General features: G+C 37.6%; 1 protein-coding gene across 1 annotated transcript in view; it reads left to right on the top strand.

Annotated features, from left to right (window-relative positions):
- Window positions 1–14212, top strand: part of adgrv1 (adhesion G protein-coupled receptor V1) — a 697787-nt gene that overhangs the window by 533468 nt on the left and 150107 nt on the right. Inside the window, exon 84 of the mRNA XM_051930189.1 lies at window positions 8691–8807. Within this exon, the coding sequence (XP_051786149.1) occupies window positions 8691–8807 (117 nt within the window). The remainder of the gene's footprint in view (window positions 1–8690; window positions 8808–14212) is intronic.

The raw sequence follows: 14212 nt of genomic DNA, 5'->3' as shown, positions 1-14212 counted from the left end.
CCGTTCGCGTCGTGAAGGGGGGCTGAATGCACTCTAAGGAGAAGTGGTCAGATCATCTGCTGGCTTCCTCCTGTAAAACCTAAATATTAAAAAAAATGAGCAATTTTTTTTTCTCCTTTCAGATGTTGTTGTAGGAGGCCTCTGATGCAGAAGTGAAAGAGTTTTTAAAAATTTTTTGTTTTAGTTAGTTTTTAGGGATATGTTGTAATATTGCAACATTGGGCATAGTTGGGAGCAGAACTTGAACATTTTGTACTCACACTCTCTAAACAAATATAAACACCTAAGGGTTTAATTGCAAGTTTTACTGCTCATGTACCACCATAAGACTATATATTATGAATAATAATTGAACAACATTTGCATTTTTATCAGTTATGATTTATTGATAATCATAATTTAGAAAACAGGATAAAATTGTATTTAGTCAGCTTAATGAAAACTGTCTATAACCAATGACTATTCATTTGCAGTGATAGTCCCAAAAACAGTTCTTGTCATCTGAAAAGCAGAGACGGACATTGCACTTGCTGCACAGCGTGTTGGTATATCCTTTACCACAGTGTCTGCAGCGTCCTCTCTTTGTTTTCACGGGGAAACGTGCAATAATGTCCTTGCGCACATCCGGTGGAGGATGCACAGATGACCTCTTGGCTGAGATCCTATTTGCTGGACTCCCATCACCTGAAAATAGCCTCTTCTGCGCATGCAAAGGGCTCCTTGATGTTTCTGGGCTCTTATAGCCTGACAATGGTCGCCCTCTCTTTAGTCTGTTGGCAGCAGCATTCATCAATATAAGAGAAGATGCGAGTTGCACCTGAAATTGTCTCCTGTTCAAAATCTCTTTCTTAGGAATGCTGAGAGCTTTGCAGTCCCGCTTGTAGAGGAGCCAGGTGTTGATCACAGCAAGGATAATGGTATGCCAGAAGATGTATATATACCAGCGGCGTGATTTTATAGGGAACTTATATTTGGCTGCAAATGAGTCCAACAAATCCACACCTCCCATGTATTTATTGTAGATACCCACAATGTAAGGCCTTTCAACTTCAATGTAGGTTCTGGTGGCTTTGTCCCAGCGTTGAATTTTTTGCATAGGCTCTGGGCCAGCAAAGGTTGACACAAGTGTAACCGCCCTGTTGTCATACTATTTGACAGCACAGATGTTGTGGTTCCCCTCCACTCTGGCATCAAAGCTTCCTCTCCCCTTTTTATTCAAGCTCTTCTCATCTTCAAGGTTACAGTTGGGTAGGCGTACTTGCCTGGCTGTTCCCACATAATGAATTCCACAATCAAGGAGCTTAGCTACCAATGGGACAGAGGTGAAGTAGTTGTCTGCGAAGATCTTGTAGTTCTGACTTTTTGGGAGTGTGGAGGCAAGCTTCATCACAACATCACCTGACAATCCAAGTTCAGATTTGGCTCGTATTCCATCAACACTGCCTTGGTACACATCGAAGTCACAGAGCATGCCAGAGATGCCAGTTCTTACCCACAGTTTGAACCCCCATGGGTGGGGCTTGCCTCGCATATATTGCTTGATGCAGCTGAATTTCCCCTTGAAAGGAATCATCATCTCATCCACAGAGTTGTGCTCTTCTGGTACCACCTGCAGGCATTTCTCTCTGAATGAATCAAGCCATGGTCAGAGTTTCCAGAGTTTATCTTTCTTTCCTGTCTCCGAAACTGTCAAGTTGTTTGTGAAATGTAATGATGTCAACAGTGACATTCTATTCTAGTTTTTTTTTATTTCCATATGTGAATATGAAGTGTAAAGTCCCCATGCAATATGTAAGGTGCATATGCTACTTTGACTACCAACCTCACCCAATGTTGTAGAATCACAACATGGACATAATAAGCTCAAAATCTAATTTGATGAAAATATTCCACAGTAACTTAGTATCTACATGCTCCTGGACATTGTAATAAACACATAAAAAATATTTCAGGCATTTTACTTACTTGAATCTTGTTATATCCAGTCCAGTAAAACAAGGGGATGAGCTTCAAGGAGCGGTTGCAGGTTGAATGAATTCATGACCAAATGGCCAGGCACATATACATATTTACTATCCAATAGCATTGCAAGGCTAAACAATATGACTCAATGACTATGTAAATGTGGTCATTTAAAAAAAACAAACATTTACAGGTATATTTCCAGGAGAGCTAAAGGTAATGTAGTAATTTTACAACAGTGGGCCTTGCAGGGTTTTAAGTAGCAGAGGGGGTTCTTAATCAGTTTCAGCTGCTTTGGTGTTAATGAAATTAGCAACAGGTGCACTAGTGGGGCAACAATGAGACGACCCCCAAAACAGTAATGGTTTAACAGATGGAGGCCACTGACATTTCTCCTTCCTCATCGTTTCTGTTTTTTCACTAGTTTTGCATTTGGCTACGGTCAGTGTCACTACTGGTAGCATGAGGTGATACCTGGACGCTAGAGAGTTTGCACAGGTAGTCCAACTTCTCGAGTATGGCACATCAATACATGCCATCGCCATAAGGTTTGCTGTGTCTCCCAGCACAGTCTCAAGGGTATGGAGGAGATTCCAGGAGATAGGCAGTTACTCTAGGAGAGCTGGACAGGGCCGTAGAAGGCCCTTAACCCATCAGCAGGACTGGTATCTGCTCCTCTGAGCAAGGAGGAACAGGATGAGCACTGCCAGAGTCCTACAGAATGACCTCCCGCAGGGCACTGGTGTCAATGTCTCTGACCAAACAATTATAAACAGACTCCATGAGGGTGGCCTGAGGGCCCAACATCCTCTAGTGGGCCCTGTACTCACTGCCCGGCACCGTGAAGTTTGATTGGCATTTGCCACAGAATACCAAAATTGTCAGTCCATCATGGGCACCCTGTGCTTTTCAGAGATGAGAGCAGGTTCACCCTGAGCACATGTGACAGACATGAAAGGGTCTGGAGAAGCTGTGGAGAACATTATGTTGCCTGTAACATCGTTCAGAATAACCGGTTTGGTGGAGGGTCAGTGATGGTCTGAGGAGGCATATCCATGGAGGGACGCACAGACCTCTGCAGGTTAGACAACGGCACCTTGACTGCCATTAGGTATTGGGATGAAATCCTTGGACCCATTGTCAGACCTTATGCTGGTGCAGTGGGTCTGGGGTTCCTCCTGGTGCATGGCAATGCCCGGCTTCATATGGCAATGCAGGCAGTTCCTGGAGGATGAAGGAATTGATACCATTGACTGGCTCCCACACTCACCTGACCTAAATGCAATAGAACACCTCTGGGACATTATGTTTTGGCCCATCCGACACCGCCAGGTTACACCTCAGACTGTTTTGAAGCTCAGTTATGCCCTGGTCTAGATCTGGGAGGAGATCCCCCAGGACACCATCCGTCTTCTCATTAGGAGCATGCATACAAGCATGTGGGGGCCATACAAACTACTGAGTACAATTTTGAGTTGCTGCAATGAAATTTCAGCAAAATGGACTAGCCTGCCTCATAATTTTTTCATTTTGGGGTGTTTTTGAATTCAGTCCTCTGTAGGTTTATGATTTTCATTTCTATCAAACGATGTGGCATCCTTTCATTCCTAACACATTACCCAGTCCATATCAGTATAGATATTCTGCATGATTTTTTTTTCCATTGAGATCTGATGTGTTTTCAAAGTGTTCCTTTAATTTTTTTAGCAGTTTATATTTAGAAATGCAATTGTTTTCACCAGTCCAGCTAAAAAATGTTGAGTGAATGCAAACTTTTGTGAAATGGTACTATGGACTGGTAAATTATTGTAGTTTTGGCAAAGTAAAAAATAATATGTAGATAAACAGAAAATCATTGGATTGAAAGACAAGTTAGTACACTTTCTAGAGTGACTGAAAAAGTGAAATTTAACAGAGCAGAATGCTCTGCGAGAAGAAGGTTCAAGGCTTTTGTTGACTCTTTAGATAAATAGAAATGAATGTCAAAACAAGTACAGTACTACTACAGTTACTAAAAATAACAGAATTCAATGAGCAGAGGTAGATTATCCATCCATCCATTTTCCAACCCGCTGAATCCGAACACAGGGTCACGGGGGTCTGCTGGAGCCAATCCCAGCCAACACAGGGCACAAGGCAGGGACCAATCCCGGGCAGGGTGCCAACCCACCGCAGGGCACACACAAACACACCCACACACCAAGCACACACTAGGGCCAATTTAGAATCGCCAATCCACCTAACCTGCATGTCTTTGGAATGTGGGAGGAAACCGGAGTGCCCGGAGGAAACCCACGCAGACACGGGGAGAACATGCAAACTCCACGCAGGGAGGAGAGGTAGTTTATTCTACTGTAAAATGTATGAAAATTGGCCAAAATACATGTAGAAAAAGACATGCATCTCAGTAGCATATGTTGTGATGCTGAGTGTTTTAAATACATTTGTTGCCTCTCATAACATTTATAATGTGTTTTTTTTCTGTCTGCTTTAATTTTTAAGACTGCACATTTCAATGAGATACTTAAATTATCCTACAGGATGAGGTCATAGAGTTTTAACTAAAGGTCTAAGTTTCAACTAAAGATCACTGTGTCATGATGGACGATATGTCAAAAAAACTTTTTTTTTTTTTCCAAAATGTGTTCATTTTGTCGGTTGCCTTTTTAGTGCAGTAGCTAACAGTGATACTTCACAGCTACTGGTACCTCACATCAGTTCCCAGAGTTTCCCAGGTCTTTCAGGGCCACAAAGCTTTTCTGTAGCTACTAGAATATCCTTCCCATTCCAATCACATTTACGTAGGCTATTCAGTTATGACAAATGTTAGGAAATAACAGAAGTGTAAGGCACAACTTATTACAGCGATTGACAATTATGGATACCAGGTGAGTGTGGCAGACTAATGTTAAATTACAGTGTCAGTGAAATAGTCAGTCATTGCAATCTGCAGAAAATGGAATTGTGAGGGTGGTTTACTGTAAGGTTAGTACTGAGAAAATGTTCATAATGGTATACATGTCACAGAGTACCTCATTTATATCTAGATAACGTTTTTTTTCGCTTGCTTGCATTTTATACTGTTACAGTTAGGAAGATCATTTAACCTACCTGCTATGGCTTAAAGCATCAGGAGGTGTGCTGATTCTCTGGTTCTCTTCCCTTTGTACTCAAGCATCTGGGATACAGTCTACTGGTGTTTCATTATCTTGTATTGGGGATATGTTTGCTATCAGTAGTGGCTATTGGAGCTGAAAAAGCGGATAATATGCAAGTTGATATAACCACTGTCAACGTACAGTTGAGACTGTAAAGTCATTCCTAGTTGAAGGCTCACAAAACATTTCTCTATTTTAAGAGAGCTGAGTTTGCAGATTCACCAATAGTTTTCAATGGGAGATTTTGAATTTAAAAACTTTGTACAGCATGAACTGTTTGGGATATCTCAACAAAAATTGAACTGTTTGGATACATTTTTTTGATAAATAAGTGTTTCTCATTTCAATGGAATCAGTCCACAGAGGGCTCTGTTGTTTGATGCAGACAGACAGACAGATATGGTTATTGTAATAAGTGCCTCTCACATTATACGCAAAACACAACTAATATATAATATATATATACTAGGGGGTTTGGCCCCTGCTCGCTTCGCTCGACAACCCCTGTTTTTGTTTTTCCAGATACACACTTTTAAGATTTTTTTTTTTTTTTTGAATTGTTGCTATTTCATTAGTTTCACTTTTATTTCAGAACTTCTGTAAAAACAATATTTGGAATCTTTCGAGTCCCAACATGCTGAATCTTTTTAATGAGGTCAGTGAGACATGTGTTTAATGACTTTGTACCATAATTCAGGATAGCTCTCTCTGTTTGGAATTTCAGCACAGACAAAACGATCCACATCATCAGCAGTTAATTTTTTTTGCAAAGTAACCAATAAATACATGTGAGCTAAACTCCGTTTTTGAAATTCTCTTGACTTAAACTTCAAAGCCTTACAATATTTACATACTTCTGACATATCACCTATGTCCATATATTTGATCTCTATTCACCTTTTCGTTATTTCTCCGAGTAATAATTTTTCTTTGTTTGCGCTAATGTGATGTTTACTTTCTTGGTTTTGACAGTGTCACTTTTTTCTGCTTTCATATTCTGTATCTTGTTCTGCATGTGTTTCGCACCTACGTTTTTTTTGAGTCTTTTGAATTCCAGTTTTCATTATCTCTAACCTGCTCTGCATGTGTTTGGCCCCCTTGTTTTTTAACCTTTTTATGACGTTTTACTTTGTTTTCTACTCTGTCTTTTATTTCTGACCTTGCTTTATCCTGCTTTTTTTTAATGACACCTGGTCCATGGTGATTATTTTCCCTTTTTCGAGTAATAATTTCCATTTGTTTGTGCTCCTGCAATCTTTACTTTCATTTTTTTATACTTTCTAATTTTCCTACTTTCATATTCTTTAATTTTCTCCACATGTGTATCGCGCCAACTATTTTTTTTTTTGAGCCTTTCGAATTCCACTGCTTTCATAATCTCTAACCTGCTCTGCATATGTATAGCGCCAACGTCCGGATTGGACGTGCTTTTTTTCAATTCCACTTGTTCCGGGCTGATAATTACTTACCATTACTTTCATAATCTCTAACCTGCTCTGCATGTGTATAGCGCAAACGTCCCCAATTGGACGTGCTTTTTTTTCAGTTCCACTTGTTTCGGGCTGATAATTACTTTCCTTATTTTCTGAATTTGCACCTAGATTATTCTTTTTCTTTTTTGTCTCTCCAACGCTTTTGAGTCTTTTTTCTCCATGCTGCTTTCTTCTTTGCTTTGTCGTCTACGTTTCATTTATAACCTATTGTCCTTATATGCTTTATTTGCACTGAGAGCCCTGGATCTGTGTGTGCTCAAAGCCAAAACACGTCTGAGTGTGTTGCTGGCTGCCCTTGCTCTTATTTATTTGTAAGTAGGGCATGTCTTGCAAGAATCTCATGTTCTACGTCATTGCGAGACGGTCCTGGGTCAATCTCTTGGCACAAAGTCTCATGTTTAAGGTCTCCGAGACACGCTCCATGGTCAATCTCTCTAGTCTCGCGGGTCTTTTAAGTGTCTTCCGTGATCTTAACGTGAAGATCACATTTCGTAGCCGTACTGTTTCTCTACAGGATTTTTTTTTTATAATAGCGAGATATATATTGTGATAATAAAGCAACACAGACATCATAAAGATTTGGGGCAACCACCTGTATATTGTTTTCCCGGCTGCAAAAGTTAAGTTTTTGAAGCACGATGTGCATAGAACAGAGTCCAAAACAGAACTGATTATTACAGACAAAGATGGAGGCTTTAAAGGCTTGCAAAGGAAGTGACGTAATCAAATGGGCCGGAATCAGAAATGATGTCTTCTGGGCTGGATGTGACATCAGCAAAGGGGCTGACACCGGAAGTGATGTCTTATGTTCTGGAAGTGACGTCAGCAAAGGGCCCAGCGCTGGAAGTGATGTCTTCTGAGGCACCGGAACCTTGCAGGATTTCCCGGGAAAGGTCTGTAGGGAACTGAGAAAGACAGTCAGTGCAATCCACCACCCCCTGGTCGGATGTTTTATTACAATTGCTCAGGTCCTTTAGCTGCCTCCTACTCGCACGTGTGTGACTATATATATATATATATATATATTAAACAATCAAATGTTTGTGGTAAAGGCTGTATCTGTTTCTTTAGGAGCTTCATATTGAAGTTTACAAGTTAAAAACAATTATCTCATATTTCAAGCATACCTTGATAAGGTTGTAGAACTAAAGATGAGCTATACAGTAAAATCACATCATTACAAAAGTAATATATCTATAGACAGCTTATGAAGCAGGTAGATACTCAAACAGCCCATTCATTCACTGTTAGCAGGCTCTGCAGAATTATAGCTAAATTTAAACATAAGGTAACAGTTTTTGCATCTCTTGAATTTATGTTAGGGACTAGGCTGATTTCAGTTTTGACTGTCTGTATTAGCACCAGACTAAGCCAACAATACCAACCAAGGCTATAAAAAGTCCTAAAGAAATGTACCCCTTGGCAATCCTTGGTGTTCTACTTGAAACTTACTCACTCATTGCTCTATTGGGGTTCCTACTGGAGGAAGTCTCTTTGTTATTTTGTAATCCATATCACTTGCCTTTGTTACAATTTTAGCTTGCCATTTAATTTTGTTAAACTGTAAAATCATTACATGACCCTTTATTGTGTAATAGTTTTCAAACACACATTACTATTTGTAATTGGAAAAAATAAAATTTACTGAATCTTAGGTAGTATAATTCAACTTGCTTGGATATACTTCTACATTTTTCAGCTGCCAAGCATATTCTTCTTCTTCTTACATTTTTAGCCAGAAAATGAGGACGATTATTGGGTAAGATAAATATATAAAAGACAAAAGTATTCTTTTTATATAAGCTATATATTTGTAATACATTATATTCCACGTACTCTGCAAAAATCTCATTCTCAAGTATTAACTCCTTAAAAATAATGTATAAATAAAATAAAAGGCAGTTATAAAAGGCTCAAAGGATTGAATGCCTCCTGTTCACAGTTAGTAACACATTCTAACACAAAACAGTACAAAGACAGCAATGTGGCCTTTGTAAAGATTCAGCAATAATGATTTTGTTTCCCATTTGCCATGCCATTTACCTGGATCTTCAATTTTTTTTTGCTTTTATTTCAGGTTTCCTTTCTTGTATCTGCATATGGCAGTCGCCAACTATCAGAAGAAGGCTGTTCTGCTCTAGGACTGGTGACACACTACCTTTATCTCAGCCAGTTCACCTGGATGCTTATTCAAGTAAGTCACATGGCTTATGTTTAAATATGTTAAAACTAATCATGCAGTTTCTGTTTAATCACCACAAATTACAAATCTTTAAATGTTGAGTTGGAAACAAAATTACATGGAGTGTATCTGAAAGCAGTTGGCTTTACTGACAATTAAAGATATTACATTTCTCATTTTAGTGTATTTTTAATTTATAGATGTACTTGATTATATAAGGAACATATCACTTAACAAATATAAGCTGAGTGTGTGTAATATTCATCTCTGGCCATCTCCATGATTCATTTGGTTTCCTCCGTCACCACAAAGGTATGCAGGTGAGGCTCGTTGATGAGTCTAAAATGATCCTGTGTGAATGATTATAGGTGTGTGTAACAGTCTGCCATGCAACAGAATAGCAACACAATTCAAAATGGAAGATAAAACATAAATGCAAATTTCTGCTGTAGTGCAGAAGTGTTCATATTATTTTTTGGTGTTGAAGAGGTTAAGACAGATACATTGTCACAAAACAAAATTTGAGTTGTTGAACAAGAAAATTTTGTTAGGTCCAACAAAGGTCAAACTAGGAAATCAGCAAAGGAACAAGGCATCACAATGAAAGGAGGAGAGTGTAATCTTAGACACAGATTTTCCAAGGTCAGAACCAGAAAAGTTTAAAAACAGAGATATGCTTACTTGTATCATTTTTATCCAGTTGAAAGGGATTTTAGGGTATCTGTGTCCTCATGCATTAGAGTGTGATATTGACATTTTCGTTTACCATATAAAAAAGAAGGCCAAGGTAAGGTTGTTATTGTTTGTTTTTTTTTAATTTTGCTGGATAAGTCTATTACTTTGACCTCTATTTTTTCTGTGTTATTTTTATAACAAGTTTGTACAATAGTTTATGTGTTACAGCTCTCTTTTTTCAGCACTGTAATGTTAATTTATATGAATTAGTAGATTTATGTAGTCACCTACATCTGGTCACATAGGGCCAGATGAAAAAAAACAATGTCTTACTTTAATGTCTTCACCAGGCTAACATTTAGGACATTTCATGTATGTTTTTTTCAGTCATATTGCTGCTTATTAAACCTAGGAGACTCAATGGTACATGTTGTGTCTTGTATCTTTTTTTGTTATTTTACTGTAGCTTAAATGCATAGCAATGCCAAAACATCTTATGCTAATAGAACAATATCCAGGTAGGGAAAACAAAGAAACAAAATAAAGGAACAAAACAAAAACAAATCAAATAAAAAAAAAAAAACTGCCTGGTCAGTCCAGCCACACTGGTCCAGACACTAGGATGTAAAAACAGACAAAGTGTATCTCTTGCTTCTTTAAAAAAAAACATCTTTTGAATATTTGTCCTTCTAAAAAAGAAACAAAATTGCTTTTTGATGGGGAGTATTTGCTCCTATGTCTCCAACAAAATACTAGTAAGGGTGCTTTGTCTGCCCTAATGCGACATATGCATTTGAGTATGATATCATGATTGCCACTTACCATATTGATAGATGGATAAGGTTAAATCATTATTACTTTTGCTTTTGGGTACATGACCAGGTCCACCTAATCAATGTATGACAATCAACTTGGCCAAAAAACATTAAAAAATTTAAATCACCTACAATGGCACAACGCTATTTACTCAATAAATGTTAGTTGAAATCTTCAAAATGTAATCAATATGAGTTTAAATATGCAAGACAGTTCAAACCTTGCTATAAGTACTGTATGTAATTTGTTATTATGTACATTTCCTCTACAACAATTCTTTACTAATGATATTTTATCAAAATGCATGTCCAACACTGTTTTCCATTTAGTTTTAAATATTTTGATATGTCATACTTTCTAGAATGTGTAAATTACACCAAGTTTTTTAAAAGTGCAGATACTAAATTCTAGCTTCTCTGCATTGTAGTGTCTATATCATATCAGTGATGAAATACTGCATCATCATATTTGTACACCAAATCAGCGCATTAGATGATTGTGTTTTAGAGGTAAACTGAATAAGACTTATTGCATCATAAAATTGTCTATCTTTATATTAAAAATGTAGACCAAAGTAACTTTCATTTTTATGTGTTTAATTCATCTACCTGTCCAAAATAAATATTTAGCAAAGAGCACAAAACATCAGGAACTGGTGAACTGGACTGATATTCACTCATTTACATAGCAGCCTCATGGAGAGTTGAGTACTGACTATTCCCAGCTAACAAAGAACTTGAAGTAGAATTGTTCTCTTCATTCAATTTCTTCTCATTTTATCTGGTTAAATCTTCAATCTTTGCTTTACGAAATTATGGGACTTTCTGGTCATTTTTCTCCCCAGGTCTGGTAAAGCATCAGTCATTTTGACATGTTCATATTATCATGCAGACAATTATGTGATTAAATTCAGGTTGTGAAAGATGAATGGATAAATCTAATCCTATGGTGAAATTACTATTTATATGATTTCAATGTAATATTTATATAGAAGAATCTTGGACTATTCATTTATTATTATAAGTTTATGTCTCAAATCAAAGTACAGCATTTGTGAATGGTTTGTACTCATGAGGGGTTTAAGTCCACCTATTTAGTAATAAATATAATCATGCTGAAATATGTTATTAACTTCCCTCTATGTTTTAAAATATGTTTTATTCCTCATTGCATACTTTCAATTCAACCTTCATGTTATGCTGTAAGCTTTTGAGTTTTCCTAAAATGTCATTTAGACTGAAATGCAGTGTAAATGGTGGCACCCTGTACACAAATCTGTCTCTTCCATACTGAAGAAATGATAATACAGATGATTACTCTGCTGTTTCTTGTGAGTTTAAGTTTCATAGCACTTAGACTCACATTTGGCTCCAAGCTGGGGTGCCTTCGATGTGGATTTTTCTTGTTCTTCATGTGCCTATATGACATTTGTTTACTTATTTACTCTCACAATCTAAAGGCATTTCTTACATCTTTGGCACATTTTCAAGATGGCTGATGATGCACTGGAATTCCATTCACAACTGGTTCTGTCTTGTGTTCATTTACCTGGTAAAGAATGTTATGCTTCACAAACATCATTAGACATTGCACAAGATAGGGTGACATAATTCTAAAATGCAAACAGCAGCTGTTTGTTTCTTCATGTGGTGGCTCTGAAGCTAGGGATCTGCACTAGCAATCGGAAGGTTGCCGGTTCGAATCCCGTAAATGCCAAAAAGGGACTCTTCTCTGTTGGGCCCTTAAGCAAGGCCCTTAACCTGCAATTGCCGAGCGCTTTGAGTAGTGAGAAAAGCGCTATATAAATGCAAAGAATTATTATGTTGCAAAAAATGACCATACACCCTTCTGCAGCAAGGACCAAAGCATAAATATTCCTTTCGTACAATATGAAGACGTTGTATGCCTACCCAGCTTGACTTCATTGCACATTGTTTGTAATCTTAGGAAATGTGAAGTATGGCAGTGACTCCACCAGTGGTGATAGGGCACTACTCATCCCTGAAATTCTCAACTCATCCAGCTAATTGCACTTGACATAAAATATAAGTAAGCAGTACAAAAAGAAGACTTCCACATCAAATCACAAAACACTACTACAGGCATCTTGATGGAACGATGATCTAACACTTCAGCCAGATGCTCAGCAGCAGTGGCCAATAATACATCCAGTCCCTGTGAGCCAAGCTTTTCACTTCTATTCTATTTTTTCATGTCTAATATCACAATTATGTACATTAAATTCACGGAATAAGATGTGTATTCTTGGAAAATCAAACAATGGTATTGTACATTGTCAACATTGGCTTCCTTTCATGTTTTTCTAGTGAAACAGTTTTAGTGTGCTGGTGTTAACCTTTTACTTTTAATGTGGATCACAGGGCCATAAACTTAAATAAAACAGTTTTGCATACTAAATTGCTGAAATCATTTAGACTTCATCCTAAGATAAGCCCAAAACAAGCTGTGTCTGATTCTTATTTTTCAAGGTCAGCCTATCTTAAATATTGAGGTAATACTCATGAAGTGTATGCAAATGTAATATCAAGGAAGTGTTTTTAATTATGACTGTTTTCTGCTGCAAGCATACTACTGCTTTTTCATGTTTATCATTGTTGGTAGATTTGAATCATACAGAGAAGGTCATTTGAAAAGATTAGGAGGGTAATAAAAAATATTAATTTAAATAATGTTCTTGAAGATTTAGGAAGATATTTATTTTTGAGTTATCTCTATGAAAACAGTCTATTAATATAATATAGAAAGCAGAACATTATTTATTTTAATACAAATATAGTGTTTTATATATACAGTTTATATTTACCAGTAATGGCACACTGCACAATAACATGCAGTGAATACATTTGACTTGAACATTCATAGTTTTCATACTCTTTCTCTGTATGTTTAGCATTCATTTGCTCAGAGGTTGATGCGCTTGTTGCTTGCTGAGCAACTTTTCTTTTCTCCACCCAAGCAGCCCGCATCTTTTCACGTTAAAACTGATTGTTAGTGTTTGTGTTGCAATTACTTAGTATGTTTCCCTTAATTTTTCACTTATTCTGGCACTTAAATCTTCAATCTGTCTCAAGAATGATTTAAGATATGAAGAGGTACTGGAAGTGATGGCGAAGGTGGTAGGGATGAGAACGGCGCATGTGTACGGACACCCTGCTGCTGGCCGCTGCTGAGAGTTGATTCTACAATAAAATAAAATGAAAATAAAAGAGCAATAACCTTGGAGGTCAATCATCACCACAAAGCAGATAGTAGATGGCACATAGTATATGTGTACCAAATTTCAGGTCAATAGTTCAAATGATTTGTGAGTTACAGGTGATTTAAAATCCTGGACAGACAAACTGTCAGCTACGGTAGCGTATTATAAGATACCAGTAACGGCATACTGCATGATAGCGTGCAGTGAATACACTTGACTTGAGCTCTTTCTCTTTACATTTATCATTCGTTTGCTCAGAGGTTGATGCGATTGCTACTTCCTGAGCAGCTCTTCTTTTCTCTACTCTAGTGGCCCGCTGCTTCTCTTCTTTCGTTGGCATCTTTTTGCGTTAAAACTGATTGTTAGTTTTTGTGTTGCAGTTACTTTGTACATTTTCTTTAATTTTTCACTTAAGTTGGCACTTAAGTCTTCAATCTGCCTCAAGAATGATTAGCAAAGGTGGTAGGGAATGAGAATGGCGCCCATACGTATGCGCTGCACGGCCGCTGTGCTGCACGCTGCCGAGAGTTGATTCTACAATAAAATAAAATAAAAATAAAAAGAATAAAACTCATCACCCCGAAAGCGGATAGTAGACGTCACATAGTATATGTGTACCAAATTTCAAGTCAATAGGTGAAACGGTTTGCGAGCTACAGGTGATTAAAAATCCTGGACAGACAAACAAACAGCCATGGTAGCGTAT

The sequence above is a fragment of the Erpetoichthys calabaricus genome, chromosome 7 (assembly GCF_900747795.2).
Source record: "Erpetoichthys calabaricus chromosome 7, fErpCal1.3, whole genome shotgun sequence".
In the NCBI taxonomy this organism is placed as follows: domain Eukaryota; kingdom Metazoa; phylum Chordata; class Cladistia; order Polypteriformes; family Polypteridae; genus Erpetoichthys; species Erpetoichthys calabaricus.
This window is presented reverse-complemented; position numbering and strand designations above follow the sequence as displayed.